Source organism: Pteropus medius, unplaced genomic scaffold (assembly GCF_902729225.1).
Source record: "Pteropus medius unplaced genomic scaffold, Ma_sr-lr_union100, whole genome shotgun sequence".
Classification (NCBI taxonomy): domain Eukaryota; kingdom Metazoa; phylum Chordata; class Mammalia; order Chiroptera; family Pteropodidae; genus Pteropus; species Pteropus medius.
This window is the reverse complement of record NW_024347790.1, coordinates 9,952,586-9,971,958: the sequence shown is the minus strand read 5'-3', so window position 1 is coordinate 9,971,958 and position 19,373 is coordinate 9,952,586. Positions and strand designations below refer to the sequence as shown.

Below are 19,373 nucleotides of genomic sequence, written 5' to 3'. Positions count from 1 at the left end.
CCTATGCTTCAGTCTTACACTAATTTAATTATATGCCAACTATCCCAAATGGATCCCTCTGGAAATGAATATGAAATATTGGCGTTATTTCTTTCGGACTTGAAAACTCCCTCCAAGACTCTCTACATGTAATTCTATGTTCTACAGGCACTGGGACCAGAAAACTTAATGGAGAACGCAGTAACAAACTGTGACATGCCACCTACCACTCTGCCTTGGACCCCTGTCACCACAGGCCCTCTATGTGAATTCTATTAGAATTACTGTGTCAGGCAAAATTCGTCAGAAAGTTTCAGAAGAAAACACGTCTATAATCAAAACAGGCAGTCTTTTCATGTCAGTTTTCTGAAATATTTAGGAACTAGCCAAAACATGTATAAAATAGTGTTTAATTAGTAATAGAAAAAAGCAGGGAAAAGTTTGTTGACATACACACCGAAGGGAAGGGGTCTGCGTTGATGTAGGGAAATATTGTCATGACTCCGAAGAGATTCTTCTTCTAATATATGTTAATATATTCAAGACATTAACATATTTTAAATCATTATAATTTTATCAATAACGTCTATTTATAATTTTCTTGATGATATTACTGTAAAGTTCTAAACAAGGAGAAGTCTTAGCAAGTAGTGAAAATCACTAGATTGATATGCCGAGGCAAAGCAAATCACTGTTGCCCAGACTGTGGACCAGGGTGCCTCACTGGCTAATTTTGGAATAAAGATTGGGAGGAACTGTTGTTTTTTGAGATCTAATCCTTGCAAAAGAAAAAAAGACACAATGAGTATTAAGAGAAACTCTCCTACTTAAAACAGGGAAATGAAACTACTGAACCAATACAATATCCTGGAAGAAGCAAAATGATATTCCAAGCCACTCTGCTTCCAACTTGCTAAAATATGTCTGAATATTTCCAAGAGGAGCATGGTGAGCACCCAGTGGCTGGAGGAAGAAAGCTGGGCTGCAGATGCTAGACCGAGTGCTAGAGCCCGCTCACCTGGGTATTTTGAAGAGTGCTCGCATGGGATGCAGGTCGGCTAGTGGAGGATCTCCATCCCCTAGCTCGATGGCTGTGATGCCCAGGGACCATGTATCACATCTGGCATCATAAGTGGTATCCAACTGCTGTTCACATGCAATCACCTAGTAGAAAAGGAAAGAAAGAAATGAAATTATGACTTTTAACAGTCATGTCTCAAGGTGTTTAGAACAATGTGTATGTGTTCAAACCAATGAAGTCTGTAGTTATGAGTAAAGGCAGTAACTTGAGAGAGTAAAAGCTCAAATTATTATCATTACTAGTGTTTTTAGTCTAAGAACAGAGAATACCTTAGCAGATTTGCAAGTTTAAGGGAAGAAGCCTATGAAAAGGAGTATTTTTGAAAATGCCAAACAGAAAGGGGACAGAAACAGTGTCTCAAATGGAAAGAGATGCGGTCAAATGCACAGATAAAGACTGTGCAAAGACAGTCACTCGAAAAACATCTGAGGAGTAAACAAAGACATTCATCTCGGCAAAGATAAAGAACATATCTATAATGACTTAAAAGTGAAGGAGGTAAAGAAAAATAAGTTGAGAGCAGTCTAGTTAAATGGCTTTGATGTTTTCTGGCAACTAGAAGGCAAGGGTACCTAAGGGAGGAATGAGACAAGTTTGAAGGACTGCAGAAAGGTTTATGCCAACAATAAAAAATAAACAAATAAAAGTGAACATTGATAAAGATTTATTAACACTTTTCTCGGAGCACACTAAACTGTGAAACTACAACTGGGGTTTAAAAATTTTCACTAATCAAAGAATGCAATTGAGAGACAAGGAAAAAGGATTTTTTGCAATATTATAAAATACTGTTACATAGAAGAATGATTAAATAATTAATTCACAATTTATTTCTAAATATGTAAATATAGATACCGATGGAATCTGAATACTAATTGTAACATCAGTGAGCATAAAAAGAAGATTCAACCTGACATTTTAAAAACCATTTTTTACATTTTTAGAAATGTTGCATTTTGTGAATTCCAATGCACAAAACAAATAAAAAATGATTTGGGGATGATGGCAGATTAGAGTTTTATCCTTTAACTACAGTATTATGAATGATACATAAAAATAAAGAAATCTAAGACGCTGTCTGGAATAACATTTCATCTTTCTGACTCCATTTAACATCAGCTTAACACAGTAAAATCCCTCTGTGTTGGCACACTGGAGTTTAGTTGGTAACATTTACACATATGTCATCTTGGTAGGGTGACTCCTTCATAAATATACCCTTATTCATACCTGACACTAACAGCAATGACAGAAAACAGTTTGTAAACATACGAGTATGACTGAAAAATAAAAGGAAGGCAATGATAAACATATCGTGTAGGACAAGAGTTACTCCAGGGAAGAGGCAAGAAGATGGGATAGAGGAAGAACATAGAAACAAATGTATGCTATTGGTAATGTTCTGGTTCTGGTTGGGTCGTGGGTTCACGGGCAAATAAACGAGGTCATAAAATGATCTAAATCTAAGTGTTTGAAGGCCAATAATAAATATGTAAATAAGTAAGTTATATGTATGCGTATATATATGTGGGTATATATATGTGTGTATTTGGAGGGAGGAAGAGAGAGAGAGAAAGAGAGAAAGACAGACAGACAGACAGACAGAGAGGGGACATCATCTTACACAGCACTTCTCAACTTTTCCTGCCAAAGTGATTTTAATATCATAGGAGAGTGAATTGCTAAGATCAGACAACACAGCCTGAATTACCAGGAGTAAACATAAGCGTTCCGAGTTTTATATTAAAAATTCATGTGACAAATATCTATAGATGTATTATTCATAATAGCCAAAAAAACAGAAACAACCCAAACATGAATTAGCTGGCAATGGATAAACAAAATATGATACATATACATACAACGGAATATTCTTCGGCCATCAAAAGGAGTGAAGTATTGATATATGCTACAACATGGATGGACACTAAGAGAAAGAAGCCAGATACAAAGGCCACATATTGTGATTCCATTTAAATGAAATGCCCAGAACTGGCAAATCCATCGACAGAAAACAGATAGATTAGTGGGTACCTAGTGTAGAAGACTTTGGGAGGAGATGTGAAGTGACTCTTAATGAATGTGGGATCTCTTTTAGGGGGAATAAAATTGTTCTGAAATTAGATTGTGATGATGGTTGCACAATCCTGCAAATATACACTAAAAATCATTAAATCGTACAAGTTAAATGAGTTATATGGTATGTAAATTATATAACAGACTTGTTAAAAATAAAAATACATTCATATGAATTTTTCATAATGTTGTATAATATATCTTTGTCTGCCTTAGTGTAAAACTGCCTTTTGCCCCACCGGTTGCTTTTTTTCCTAGTTAAAATTGTTGCTTCAGGATAATTCATTATTTTATGGCTTCATACGTGTGGTCCGGGAATATCTCCTCACAGGCTTGGGTGAATGTATGCCCTAATTTGCCAGAGACATTCTTGGTTTATGCTTGCTTTACTAGAGTCATTATGAACGCTGTTCCCTTTCATCCTCCAAAATGTCCTGGCTTATACAATACATTATATAGTTACCCTGCATGCTAACATACATGTACTCCAGTTTGGGAAGAATGGCTTTATATAACCAACAAATGCTGCACCTTTGATCTAGAATTTTATTTTAAAATATCAAATCGAGAATTTCACTTTTCAACTGATAATTGATTTGAACAAGCTTTCCTGACTGTCAAGTAATTGTATATTAAGAAATATAAATTTCAATTATTAACTCATTTAATACTTTGGTAATTAAATTTTATTTTTATTTTTATATTTTTAGAGGAGGCAACCCTTGGTTGACCTCACAGATTGCAAGGACCTTCAGTTTACAATCTCTTATTTTTACTTTGTTATTTTTTTTTACGCCTTCGGCACCTGGTCTGCCTAGGTAGTCTTCCATCTAAGTACTAACCAGGCCTGACCCTGCTTAGCTTCCAAGATCAGACGGGATCGGGCTCGAGTAATTAAATTTTAGATAGATCATAATATTTCTTTTTACTCAGAGTGGTTCCAAGATCCATTAATAAAAATTGTTTTCACTAAATGACAAACTTAAACATATAATAATGGCTTTGTTATTATAAATTAAATGAAAAAATATAAAGCTAGACTATCGATTATTTAATATTAATGATATGATAATTATATATTATAGTATTTAATGTTAATTATATAATCATATATTATAGTATTTATTATATTAATTATTAAGATATGTGAATAAGATTCAATGTTCGGTATTACTGTTATATCTTTTTAATTTCTCACTTTTAAAATTTTTTCAAAAGCTTTAAATCTAGCAACATATCAGAATAAACTCTGAGACAACTCACATTTGAAATTTTCTTGTTCAATTTTGTTTTCGCTTATATGACTATATTTTCTAATTTTATTCTAAACTCTCTGTTAAAAAGCTTTTGAATCCACTGGTGTTTTTAAAAGTTTTTAAAGATAATTTATCCTTTCTCCATATTTTATATTATGTTTACAATTTAACTTTTTTGCAACTAATAATTGACTTAGTATTAAAATAGAAACAGTATATCAGGATTTAATTCTCAAACAAATTCAATTCTAAGATTTTGCAATATCAATGTAGTATTTGAATTACTTCTCCTCCCTTCAGTCTCTAGAAAATGGTAGATAAATAACAGAGCTTTTCCTAAAGGTTGCAGAAAGAGTTTTCAAACATAAGTATTTCTTCTGATAAACATGATTAAAAAGACTAAAAGTATTAACAGTGATGGTGGAGAGAAGCTGTGACTCTAGGAGACATTTTTCTCCAACTATTTTGGCAGTTTATCTATAACTCCCAAAGGTAATAATGGAAAGAATCTGCTAAAGCTGAACATAGCCCCCAAGCAGAGACTCAATGTGGATACCTGTTACATAAGTTAATAGACGTAAATCTGATTTTAAGCAAAGGCTAGGGGTTTCCATAATATTTCCAACATAACTTAAAAAACAGAATCTAAATATCATTCATATCAATACATGCTAACCAATTAAAAGTAAATTTAATGAAAAATTAAGGCTGCAAGTAGTTTCTCTTTATCTCTTCTAATCGACACATTTATTCAATCCATTTACTCATATAATCACTCGCAGCCCATTTATTGGGCACCTCCCGTGTTCCTTCTCACACGTGCCAAAATCCAAATGAAAACAACACATATGGAGATACAGTACTCATAAAAAGGAAAGTCTGAAAGGAACAAATACTACATTTGTCTCCCTTAAAACTCCGACCTCAGGAGCCATCCAAAATGGTGTTCCTACAGACGTATTCCGACGGTGCCAGGTGCTGGTGAGCTGAGCAGACACGCCTGGAAGGAAGAGACGAGACTTACTTCTTGCATGAATTCCAATTGCAATAAATTTGCTTATAAACTAATATTAAAATTCTGTTCCCTTAAAGTTGCCACTGGACCTGAACTTCGCATCAAATATCCTAAGTCAGGATTTCTGCATAGCCAAATTACAGAATGGTCCTCGTATTTTCCATTTCTCATAATCAAACCTGTCTGTCCTTAAAGCCCTGCTTCGAGTTTTAGGTTCCCCATACTGACTTTTAATCCACTCCTGATCATACTAACCTCTATTTCTTTTGATCTTCTACATTTTTAACTACTTGTCTGTATTACGTATTTTGACAATATTACATATTGTTATTTGAATAGTATGCTTCCTCCTTTCCCTCCCCTGTGCCCACTACCAAAACTCTGGTGAATCTGAGAATGTTTTATATGGTGGTATGTACATAGTAGGTGACTTGTGAATGTAAATAAAATCATTTTCCATCTCCCAACTTTGGTCAAATCACACTTGACTGGAAGTTTCAAATCAACTACACATATTCAAACCAACGCCATTAATAGAATCTGTTCTTTTTCCTTTAAAGAGATTACAGACCAAAGGACTACTCTGCAGAGGTTTAACCAAATATTTCAATCATGTCATCACATTAATTCCCCCTGATTAGATAGAATCATAACTGACCCCTGATGTTCATACTCTGGCTCCTCATACAGGGGTTTGGTTGCCTCTAACTGTTCAGTGCTGCTTCCCTTGACCTGCTCTAGACTTGATGGGTTATACCAAAATCATGAGCTTCCACTCTCTGATTGCCCTGTTTTGTAAAGTACCTCCCAGATGTCACATTCATTTTAGGCTCTGGCTGTTTATCTTATAAGCCAAGTAGAACAAAGACACAAACAGAAATTTAAAATTAAATATATTTAACTCTTTTAAGATGGCATTTGACATTTGTCATAAAATTCAGCCAAATGGGGATTTCACTGGTGGAAGTATACCTGAACAGAGAAGTAGGCAGAATGTTTTGGTTCCACAGTAAGTAATTGCATCCCTTAATGACCTACTCCACCTACCGTTTGCGACAACATGGATGGACCTGAAAAGTATAATGCTAAGTGAAATAAGTCAGACAGAGAAAGACAAATACCATATGATCTGCTTATACGTGGAATCTAAAGAACAAAATAAACAAACAAACTAGAAACAGACTCATAGATGCAGGGAACGTACTGATGGTTGCAAGATGGGAAGGGGTTGGGGAGCTGGATGAAAAAGAGGAAGGGATTAAGAAGTACAAATTAGTAGTTGCAAAATAAAGTACAGTCTACGGCCATGCCACCCTGAACGTGCCCTATCTCGTCTGATCTCGGAAGCTAAGCAGGGTCGGGCCTGGTTAGTACTTGGATGGGAGACCACATAGGAAGACTAGGTGCTGTAGGTGTAATAAACAAACAAACAGACAAACAAACAAATAAATAAAGAACAGCATAGGGAATATAGTCAATAATATTGTAATAACTATGTATGGTGCCAAGTGGGTACTATACTAGTCAGGGGGTCACTTTGCAAATTATATAAATGTCTAACTGCTATGCTGTACACCTGAAACTAATACAAAATAATATTGAATGTCAACTGTTAATTGAAAAATGTTTGAAAAGAAAAAAAAAAAAGAGATTTTCTAATCTGTGCTTTAAGGTTTTTCCTTAAATATTTTCTAACAGACTATCCGAAGAAAGGGAATCAACGCTTAACATCACATTTCTCCAAAATACATCCTCCACCTCTGCTCCAGGTATGCTATCTTTCAGAAAAATTAAATTTAAATCTAAACATTGCACCTTATCTTTTTCTATGAATTAAAGGCAGAAATGATTAAACCCGAATTTTTCTGTAGTTTCAGTATAATCAGTGATTTATTTATATAAGTGAAAAAAGTAAATGGATTTTAAAAGCAATTTAATTTAAAATCGATTCTAAATTTACTAAAATTTGTTCTAAGGGTTTCTTTTTATGAAAACATTTTAAGTTATATTTGAACCTTGGTGGACATTTTTGTTTCAATTTCATGAAGATTGTTTAAGAATTCAAATGTCATTTAACTGAAATGTAAAGGGCAAAGGAAAAAAACAGAACCAAGTGAAAAATCAAAAGTTTTGCTCTTGGCAGGAAAGTGACATTTTAGACTAATCACGTGATACTTTTTTCTCTCTTTCTGGATATGAAGAAAAGATTATGTCACTAGAACTGGCATTTTTTTCCAGCAAGTAGTCTTGTCTTGGTGTTTAAACTTACAGCCATGGATGGCAAGAAAGGATCTTGCCTCCATATTCCACAGGAAATATACATGGAAGATACTAAAAGAGGTTTTTTTAGGGGCGTGGCATGTGACCCAAGGCAGACCACTCAGACTCTTTTTCTTGGATATGTGACTCCTGAGTGGAGACACTCAAAGGAAGTAACTAGAGCTGAGTCAACCAATGGGAGGGCTCTAAAGAGTAGTCCAGGTGATGCCACTTCTGAGGTCTAGGTCTGTCACAGCATGGTTCTTAGGAGGCTGGGTATCAACCTTGCTTTTGTAAGCCAGCCAGTGTTGTTTTCAGCTCTTGCCTAAGTTGGTCAGAGTTAGTGTCTGTTGCTTATAACCAAGGAACCCTGACTAATACAAGACCTAATGATTTTACATATAAAGGAGAAAATTAACAAGGGTAATAGTGAATGATGAGTTTATAAAGCCTAAGTTATTAGGTTTTATAGTACTCTGAGGTTATATTACATTTTTATATTTATACTAACATGAGATTAAGAATTTCTTAAGGCAAACCTTTGGCCTCCAAACACTTTAATCACACATCTCAAGCAATAAGAAACTTTTGAGCAAGCATACTGTACATAGATATAGATATAGACTAGTCTCAAAATATTTACTAGTGTATTAATATATACATTATGCAACATAAATGAAGATAATTTTAAAGGATGAGATTAAAATAATAACTACAATAGAGGTACGAATATTTCTTTTGGTACTTCGATGATGTTTTACAAACACCCTTATATTGATTCACACCCTCTTCAAAGACTGCTAGTCTAAGTAGTGCTGGGTAATGGATCGCAATGCCTTGAAGTCTCATATATCTTTTAGTGTCTGTTGGGATCCTGCAGAAAGAATGTGTTATACTTGGTTCCTTTAAACTGTATGGAAACAGAAAAAGTCAGCTCAGAATGTGAAGAAGGAAAAACAGTAACCAAATAAGTAAAAAAGGAAAAATGCAACTAGGTAGTATAGGAAACCCACGAGTCTGAGAATACTAAATGATTAATAATTAAAAACAGGACACACGCCCAACTATGAAAGTGAGAGGGGAAGCCATTTACCGAATCTCATGTTTGTTGACTGTTTCTGCAATGACTGTTAAACCTGAAGATCATTTTACCAACACAATCAAACAGTTTCAGAGCTAGAAGGCAACTTAATGGTCATGAAGTCTAATGTGTTCATTTTCAGGTTAGTAAACTTCAGCTAGAGAGAAGAATGAGTTTCCTGAGGACAAATGGCATTTTTACTTAGTATAAATTCTCACAAGAAAAGTAGCTAAGGAGGTAGATAAATACAAAATTCTATTAAAAATGATTGACACAAATGACTTTAAAAGGCAGCAGGAATCTAAATTATGAGTTCAGGAGCCCTAGGAAGTAAAGATTAGGAAAATCATCTTGTCCAGAGAGGAACTAATGGAATAAGTCACCAAAATAAGCAGTTACATAAGCATCTCAAGGGAGAAGGTGCCAAAGGGTGGAAAATTCCAGGCAGAAATTTGGGATAGTGAGAGGACACTGAGAAAACCAAGAGACCAAAAAGAGATCAGGGCTAAACAGAAAGCAGGCTAGAAGAGAGGGCAATAATCCATTGGAAGTCAAAGCCACTGGAAGATTAAGGAGGTTTATGTAAATGATTCTTCAGCCCTCTGCTCTGATTACACTGATGGGGAATTTTCACGCTATTTTTTAGAGCCCTGAAACAAGGCTTCCCGGGGCTGTCGATGTCTGTACAAAAACGCTGTTCCCTGTTGCATAAAGTCCTGTTTCTAGAGGGGAAAAAAAAAACGTGCAGGCTTTATACTTCTGGTCAAGAGATCTCTTAGAGTCTTAGAGAGTTAGAAGAAACATCATATATGTGGTTTCCAATGTGGCTCAAACAGACCAGACCATTTCAGAGAACTTCATTTACTATCATCATACATGTAACTCTCCTCTGGGCAGTGCACATCCATAAGAAACAAAACTGTCTAGAGTATTTAGAAAATGTCTTTGTCTCTCCCTTTCCACAATCCTCTTTAAAAAAAAAAAAATCTTCCTTCATTCACAGGTACTTGCAGAATAGAAAGGTCCAGGCAGGCTTGCTTGTACCATATCGGCCCATTCCCCAGTCATGGCTGATTGGATTAAAAGGGCCATCTGAGCCAGCTGGTCCAACTGAGCTCCTTCTCCCACTCCCAAGTCCTTTTAACTTGGGATGCTAAAGGTTCAGGTCAATTAGTCATTGGCACTGAACCCATAAGGTTATACAGACTGGGAAGGCTGAGGCTGCTGTTTTTGAAGAGCCTCAATGGGCAACGTGAGAACTCCAGAGGTCGGTCTGTAGACACTCAGAGAGAAGCAGAGGAGAGGTCCGATTCCTCCAGTGAGAGAGCGAGAAGCAGTAAGCAGTCATGGTTCTTGCCTTCCATCCTTCTGGCTCACTCTCAGCACCTTCAGTCCTGTTCTCATCTATGAGGTTGCCTTTTGTATCTTACTCTTTTTTTGGAGCTAGTTTGAGTTTCTTGTCCTTACATCTAAAAGACTCTTGACTAAGACATACGACATTATATATAATGTTGCACAACTTAACTCAACTTACTGTTCAGCTCAAGGAACATTTGAGCCCATAGCTGGAACCATAAAACTCTAAAGAGTCCATTTATTCATGGTTTTGCTTTATATAACAAAAAAATTACAAATGTCTTTACTTTCAGATAAGGTAAAGGTCATCTCCCAAAGCAGAAAAACAAATGCTGAGTAAAGTAATAATTTTGTGTATAGGTATGAAAATGCTAAAGCTCTGCTATATTTTAAAAATTGTTCTTTCCCCTATTTTTTCCAATATATTATCTCATTCTATAAAGCACTAGCCCTCAAATTTTCAAAATTCATAATATTCAACTACCAAATATATATTTGTGATATATATCATCTTTAGATATATATCTTAACATCTTTAGTTTTCTGTGCTAAGTCTCCAACTCTATTCCATAGTGCAAAAAAAAATTTAATATAATTTCAACCTTAGAAAAAATTGACAAGTACAAATAATTTTTTGCCGAAACTATTTGGGAATAAGTGGGCTACACGATGCCCCTTTGCCCCCAAATACTTTAGTGTGTAATTGCTACAAACAAGGACATTCCCCTAAATACCTACAATACAACTAACAATTCAGAAAAGTTAACACTAATACATTTCTACCATTTAATCTATAGACCCAATTTAAATTTCATCAATTGTCTCAAATATGTCCTTACAACAAAAGGATCCAATCCAAGACCATGTGTTGCATTTACCTGTCATGTCTCTTGAGCCTCTTCCAATCTGGAGGCATTCCTTAATCTCTCCTTGAATTTGATGACCTTGACATTTTTTAAGATTTAAGGCCAGCTATTTTGTAGGATGTTCCGAAATTTGGATTAGTCAGATATTCTCTCATGATTTTATTTTTGGCAGGAATATCATGGCAATGATACTAAGGTCTTCTCATTACATCCTATCGGGTGCTCTGTGATTTTCAGTTGTCCCTTTACTAGTTTTGTCCACTTTGATCACTTGATTAAGTTTGTGTTTGCCAGGCTTCTGCCCTTTAAAGTTTCTTTTCTTCTTTTATAATTAAGTATTTTGTGGAGAGCCATTTTGAGACTATGTATATATTCGATGTCTAATAAAAGCTTAACCCACTAGTTTAGCATCCATTGAAGTTCTTGGATGAGTTATTACTATGATGGTTGCCAAATGAAAAAAATTTTAACTTTATTATTCCTTCTATATTTATTAGTTGGCATTCTTCTGTATAGAAAAGCTTTCACTTCTTTCCATTCATTTACATCCAATTACGAATGTAAGTATGCAAGTGTAGATTAATGGATTTCTATTTTATTCAATGGGTTACCACCATTACCATCATTATTATCATTGTTTTGAAGCTCATATTGTCCCAGATTTGGTCAGTGAGAATAGCTTCCATTTGGCTTCTGTATCCTTTGGATATGTCTCCTCATTCTTTGAGGATTTCTTTACTTTTTGGCACATTAATTTGTAGGCTTATCTTATATACTCCTAAAAATCAGCCTTTCTCCAAGAATCTTTGTTTCCTCTTAGGTGAGATTTGTATATAAAAACAAGAGTCAGGCGCTTGATGTGCTTGCTGTTGGGGCATCAATGCCTGTAAGCCCCCTTAGTGGAAATAGCTAAGAGCTAAGTAACATGTATGCACACAAACATACACGTGACATTACATTTATTTTTATATCTGTGTGTGTGTATATGTATATGTATATATATATTACCTCCAATTCCAGTCCAACATCGGGTTTAGTTTTCTCCCTTTCCATATGTCATTCTTTTCTCTAACAGTAAGAAATTTGTTTCCATTGTCCTCATTATTTTTCCCGATTGTATTAAGTCTCCTTTATGTAACCAATCTCGTCTCCATCTTGATCCCTAAGCAGATGCCATTCTTACCTAACTCAGTTTTTGACAACCTGACTGGGGTCACCATCACCCTATCTCCTCCGCCCCCCGTCAGATGAATGCTTTCCTTGTCCCATGTGGGGACTCAACCAACACCCCGTGCCAAGCCCTCATTACTACCACCCTCCCAGCATGAACGTCTTCCTTATCCGTTTCAGGCCCAAACCACAGTGCTGTACTCCACACTCCCATGCTTGCTCGGCCCCACCTAAAGGCTTTTGTTCTGAATTATCTGGGAAGAAAAGAAAGAATAAAAAGAAGGTCATAGTTTTTAAGTTCATGTGTAACTGCCTCACTTGATGCTAAAAAGTAGGTTTTAACAAATAAATCACAACTTCTCTTTGACCTATATTACTCATTGGAGATTTGGTCTAAAACTGGGCATGTAGGTAATAAGAGATTTAAAGCCATAAGATATTCTGTCATAAGAATGATGTCTAAATAAATCACAAGAAGTACATTCTCTATTTTTGTATTGAGATGTTAACTATCCTATTAGAAATAAAGTTCCCCAGAGAGAAATCCAGAGAAATGAGAACTGAAAACTGCCCTTCAAATTTAGTCTCTTTCACTTCTCTGTTCCAGGACTGCTTTTTCAGACATTAGTTGACTTGCCTAAGGGATTTTTCTCCGGGGAGATCATATTATTTATTGATTGATCACACACACCAGTGACTGCTAATGTATTTCATTAATAATGTTTATAAGCTCACCTGTCTTTTTACTCACTGAGGTGTCTGGTGGTTTTCTGTAAAAGAATTTTCCACATAGCAAAAAAACAAAAAGATTTTAAAAAGATTTTCTTAACTAATATTACCAAACTGAATCTTACTTTTAATGTAATTAAGTAGCTTGATACTTAAAGTAATACTAAATGTACTCTAGCAAAGTGCTATTTTTTTTTAAACAGAAAGAGGCACGAATATTTTAGGAACTCAGATTTTCGTCATTTAGCAACTAATAAAGTATTTATTTATTTATTTACTATGTGTACAGCACTGAGCTAGAGGCCATATGAGAATATAATTTCCTGATAACAGTAATAGCTCAGGTTTTTTAAAATCATAAAATGTCGATAATTTTACTAATTAGTTTACCTGTCTCATCTCATTTACTCTTCATGGCAATCAACTGTATGAGGCAGAGACTGTTCTTTTTTTTATATTTGTAGATAAGCAGATTAATGTCCTTGGAGATTTTAAGTGACTTTCTCAAGGTCACAAAATGTATAGAAAATGCCTCTCATTCGTTCATTCATTCATTCATTCATTCAAGAGTATTTATCGAAAGCACTTTCAATGTGCCAGTACCATGCAAAGTGAAAGACTAGAAAGAGACCCTGTCATCATGAAGCATATAGCTCAGCATAAGGTGTCCAATTAAACATGATTACAGTCAAATGTGACAACTGGTTGGTTAAACTAAGTATAGGGTATTGGGGAGGCACTCAGCCAGGCAAAAAGAAGTCAGCTGGGTACGTGGGTGAGAGGAGGTTTCTATGCAGGGAGAGCATCACGTTTGTAACTGGTCACAAAATTTAATGACACTATAGTTAGATAGACAGAGAAATTATAATTTCTTCATTTCACCTATGATTTTTATGGTCTATCGTTGTGTCCCTCCTGCCTAGCCAGAAGGGGGATGTAAAGCTTAGTCGGATCCATTAAATCTATAAGTCCTTTTAGATGGAGTTCAGTCTCTTTTGGATAAAAGTGCTTGCTCTGTCTTTTAGATGGTATCCTCCTCCTTCTTCTCTCCTGAAGATGGTACTGTTTGTACAGGACAAGGGATGGCTTATAAGACCTTGTGGCAGAAAGAAGAGAGTGTTGGGTCTCTGGTCTCTGGGGCCATGCGCCTTCATCTGCCTGGCTGCCAGGGGCCCTGCTGGTTTCCCGTGCTAGCATCTGCATTCCGTGGGCTTGGGGTCTGTTCTCATGTAGTTGTTCTGGCAGATGAAGGCTCAGTTTGGCTTCACCTGGAGCTGAAAACACTGAGGTCTGGCTGTGACTCCTACTCAGACCTGGCCCAGGTGATCTGTTCTGTCTTACTTCCTTTCCTGAACAACACCCTTTTGAAGCTCCCCCACCTAGATCCTTGGGTACTTTGGGCTTTCTGAAAACTAAGGGCAAAGGTTTGAAGAAGCTCAGCTTGAGTCCTTCCTCTACCTAATCACCTATATTTCAGGTGACAACGATGTGGCCCAACCTGGCCTGGACTGCGGCAGACTGTACAGTGGCCTCCCCTGGAACACTGCGTGACAGTGGTGGGAAGTGTGAAGGTAAAAGCTTCTTTCTGCCCTTGTTGTTATCTTCACTTTTTATAAGCTCATTTCATTTCTCCTGCCTCTTTCTCTGTATCATCTTCCCACAATTACCCTAGAGTCGGAAAGTGTTTCCTTCTTGTTTCTGTTCTCTCTACAGTGTGTCCCTGGAAATTCTCTCTCCATACGCTAAAGAAAAGACAGAGCAATTTAGACAGACCTCTTCAAGAGATAGCCCGGGTCTTGCTACAAAGTCCTATTTTTGAATGTTAAAAACTAGATATTACCTCAGTCATTTTCCTGCATTCCTTCTAGAACAAACCTTAATCTCCCTCCAGACAGAGAGATGCCTCTGGCAGACTGGGGTGAAGATCATATTCTTGGATAGGCAAAAGAGGAAAGCGTGTTAATAAATTTTGAAGTACTCTCGAAAGTACATTGACGTACTCAATTTTTCAAGGCTATCATAGAACTCAATTACATGGCCAGAGCCCTGACTAAGAAAGAGTGTGGTACGTTTAAGGAACTGAAAGAAGTTGACCTGGTTCTTAGAAAACAGGAGAGAGGGTACCCGATGAGCACCAAGGAGTATAAACAGAGTATCAATCATTAAGTGCTTACTCTGTGCCAGCACAGTGGAAAGCCCTTCCCAAGGGCCAGACAAAGCCATTGAACAGAATATTCAGCAAGAGAATGAGTGGCAGGATCAGAAGTAATTTCTAAAAGGGTCCCTCTGGCAGCCGTGTGGAGAATGAACTGGAAAGAAGGGAGTGGGATTGGACGTGCGGAGTTCGGGGAAGTGTAACTACAGGAGCCCGGGTCACAGATGATGGCTAGGACTGGAGAGGAGCAATAAAGATGGAGTCTGAGGAAATTTAATAGAGAGACAGAGCTCTGTGACTGACTGTAGATGTGGGACGTGAAGACAAAGGAAGACTCGAGGACGAACCTAAGATTTCTGGCTTGAGCAATAAAGTAGATACCTGTGAATTTTTCTAAGACAAGAAACTCTTGATAGGAAGCAGATTACTCGGATGGATGAGGTGGTGGAGTTCCGTTCTGGACATTTTTGAGAACTGGCAGGCGTCCCAATACAGATCTTCAGTATCCAATAATGAGCTTACCGTCTATTTTAGGAAGTGAGAAATTCAAATAACATGCATTCTAAAACCTTTACCCCCAACTGTAGCCTTCTCTGAATATCTGATTTAAATAAAAAGTGAAGACATTGATTTTCATTTTGATTCTGCAATTTGTGGCTTACCATATCTTATTCCTTTTGCCCTTTAGAAGGTTCACTATGCATGCATCTCCATCCTCAAGTTTCAATTCATATGAAAACCTACAAATCATTTTAGGTGAACTGGATCCATGTCCTCTTACCATGGAGAATGGAAATATAAGCATTATCTTATATGCGAAAAATAGTATTTTAGTATCAGATACTAGGAACACATTTAATAGGCAGCTGGACCTCTTTTCTAATTGATGCCGAAACTTAAGGCTTTAAGTCAATTAATCTAAAACCAGAGCTCTCATTTTGTCAGCTTTTTAACTTATGACTACTTTATAGAGATACATAAAAGGCCATCTTCTTTATCATTTAGGTATATTTTTTAATCTAGGTAATTTCAGAGGGTATCCCAGAAAGATCCATTTCTCAAAGCTACTGGTTTATCAAGTTTGTCTTTCATAACTGAGAAGATGCATACTTACACTTGTTTCGACAATTTTTATCTAGCCATTTTTTTAGAGCAAGAGAATGATAAGATTTCCACTTAAATATTAAGTCTCCATTTGGGTCTGTTAGAACGGAGCCAAATTATTTTCTAAGGAGAGTCAGGGCCCTGCTTATAGAACAGCATTTATTGTTGTTTTTTTAAATTTCAGGCACAAGTTCTTATTAGTATTAGGATTGTTTAAACACACAGCTTTGAACTCAACTGGCAAAACAGACTGCCTGTTTCCCAGCTTTTAATCAGGAATTCACTGTCACACTCAAAGCTGCTCCACAGTTTTCAAAAGCTCAGCTGAGAAAAAAATGGCACATGCATGGCTGTTTGAAAGATATGCTATTCATCTACTTCTCTTTAGATACTCTGAAATTCATCCCTGGATTAAGCCAGATCTCTAGAGAGCTACCTCCTTGGATATTAAAACAATTAATTTCTAAAGTTAATCAATGAACTTCCCGAAGCGTCAGTTTCCAAAATGTAAAATGAAGGTTCATTCATTCAACGATCACTTATTGAACTACAAATATCCAAAGCCTTAAGTCAACGAAATTTAATAAGACATAGTCCCACTACTCGAAGACCCTGCCTCTCTCTTCCTAAGTATATTTTTCTATCTATAAAGACCAGAAAGATAATTATAATTCTATGTGATAAATACAAAACTGGAGAACTATACTGAATACAGACACCAGAGCACAGGGGAAGGGAAGAGGAAGAATGACTGACTGATACTGAGATGTCCTAGAATAAAGTTGCCCACTCTTACAGGATGAGGGTTTTAGCAGAGATCAAACGAGAGGAGGGGTGAGAGAGCACTGTCAAATCCGGTAAATACCTGCCCAGATGAAGAATAAAGGTATCAGCGAGGGTGCCCTTGGCTATGACACAGTAACTCCAAATCGGCTTATTAGTAAATATGGAAATTTATTATCTCATATGACAAAAAGTCCAGAGATAAGGCAGGCTCCAAAGTTGGTGGATCCAGTGGCTTGATTATGTCATCAAGGACCCTCGCTCTTCCCGTCCTCAGCTCTGCCTTTCTCAGGATTGGCTTTCCACTTGGGATAAAACACCTCAGGACAGAATGAGGTGGCTGCAGCAGATTCGAGGCATCGCAATAAGACACAGAATGTTCCCAGAAAGAAAGACACCATCTTTCCCTGAGACTTCTTCTTAAGAGGAAAGAAATTTCCTAGAGTCCTTTGAAAGTTTCTCCTCATATCTCAAATCCTGGGTTTGGCACATGCCAATTCATAAAGCAATCACAAAGAAGGGCTATTGGATTTTAGGCTGAGGGTAGTCCTTTGAGGTGCCATCTACTTTAGAGAATCACCACACATGTTGCTACAATGGTGTTATGGGCACAACCTTAAAAGAAGTCACTCTTTCTTCTGGGAATCTCTCATTTGCCTATTAAAAAAAAAAAACAAAAAAAACTCTGCACTTTTTAACCTCAAGGAAATATTGTTTTTTTCCCTCTACTTTCAATGCCTAGAAAGAAATCTTGATGGAAATGATCAAGTCATATCATACTACTCATTTTGCAGCCCAAACTCGGGCATTTCGAGGAAAACTTACCAAAATCTACTAGTTTAACTCCGCCTTCTGTGGTCAACAAAATGTTATTTCCTTTTATATCACGATGGATAGTTTTGTTGTTATGCAAATGCTGCAGACCCTAGAAGATGGGAAATATATAATGACTTTTAAAGAAAGCATCAAGCAAAAAAAACAATAACATTTTTCAGATGGATGCATTTGTGCAAAATCAGTAGGGAACACATGTTAAATTAACATTCAGACATTCTTAAATGTTTTATATTGAATAGTCAGATCAAAGTATATCATTTCCACTTTGAACTATATAAAAATTCCTAAAACCAGAGCATATCCTTAGCTCTTATTAAATATTGTATTAAAATGGGTTGATCGCAATAGAAGAAAACATTCCATATTCTTATTTTAAATAATGGAAAGTAAAACCTATTAGTAAAAAATACATAATATCTGCCTTCATCATAATCACAATCTCAGAAATACATTTATGAGATCAGAACTCAGGGTTCTGTTGACAAAAAGAAGGTAGATTTCCAATGGAAAAAAGGAATTAGCTATGCTAAACATTTTGAATTTTGCATATACTCTTGCATTAATAAATACTAATGTAGTGATATTTTTCTAAAAATAAGATCTATATTTTTAAACTAGAACTGCCTCATAATTAATGCACAATTTAAATTGCCTTACCATTAGTGCTTCATGTAAAATATAGGCAATTATGAGCTCATTCATTCTTTTACCCCTTTTCAGAAATCCTTTCACAAGATCTGTCACCGATCCTCCATTGCATAGCTATAAAAGAGTATTTCAAGATTGATATTAAAATGGATATAACGTTTTAAGTACCTGCTATAAAAGATTTCCCCAAAACATTTTTTAAAATTGTTCAATTTTTTTGCTTCAAATGATTATTCCCATCCTCTTTCTGGTTTCATAAATAAAATGAATATATAAACTTGTACTACTATACAATTACTTATCGGAATAAAGTTTTCACATGAATTAATTTTTAGAAGAGAATTGGGAGAAGCACTAGGCTTGATTTTTAAATTCAAGAATAAGAATCATGATTCTACAAACCAGTCCCAAATTATAAGATCTGGGGCTTAAAAACATTATTGGTTTCTGACAGTTTTATTAATAGTACAATAGATTCTATGATTTCAATATGTGGCTATACACTATTTTATATATGCATTAACTTTAAAATATGCTTCCTTCCTGGCAAAATTTCAGAGCATGTTAAAGTAGTATTAAAAACATCACATTAAAAAAACTTTTAAATATCACGTGTTTTAAGCTCTTTGGCTTTTTCCCTCCCCACCCCCAAACATAGGAATGTAAACGGAAAAGCCAGCGGGAGGGGAACTGGTAGGAGAATTCTTCGCATTCGGGTTCTCCAACGTTAGGCAACATGAAATCCCACCAAAAAACTCTCAAAGGAGCTGCAAATTTTCAGAACATAGAAACAACTGACACTAGCAGTTGGCAATAACTAGGCAAATGGCCCTAGACATAAAGAAAATTTTGACCCCATGAACATTGGATCCCTTAACCTGATCCATTGGCCTTCGCCTTCAGCCTGCCTCTCCCCTGGGGGTTCTTGTCCATGCATTCCTCACCATGACCCATACCCACCAGCTCCTGGGAACTCAG

The 19,373-nt window shown here is 36.2% G+C and overlaps 1 protein-coding gene and 1 pseudogene across 4 annotated transcripts in view; one reads left to right on the top strand and one right to left on the bottom strand.

Annotated features, from left to right (window-relative positions):
* MYO3A (myosin IIIA) overlaps nt 1–19,373 on the bottom strand; it is a 186,539-nt gene that overhangs the window by 129,684 nt on the left and 37,482 nt on the right. For all 4 annotated transcript variants that reach the window (XM_039877584.1, XM_039877586.1, XM_039877582.1 and 1 more), the window contains exons 4-7: nt 18,405–18,509; nt 17,736–17,835; nt 5,316–5,392; nt 998–1,143 (exon numbers count right to left, since the gene is read on the bottom strand). In XM_039877584.1, coding sequence (XP_039733518.1) covers nt 998–1,143; nt 5,316–5,392; nt 17,736–17,835; nt 18,405–18,509 — 428 coding nt within the window. The remainder of the gene's footprint in view (nt 1–997; nt 1,144–5,315; nt 5,393–17,735; nt 17,836–18,404; nt 18,510–19,373) is intronic.
* On the top strand, nt 6,704–6,822 carry LOC120614758 (uncharacterized; annotated as a pseudogene).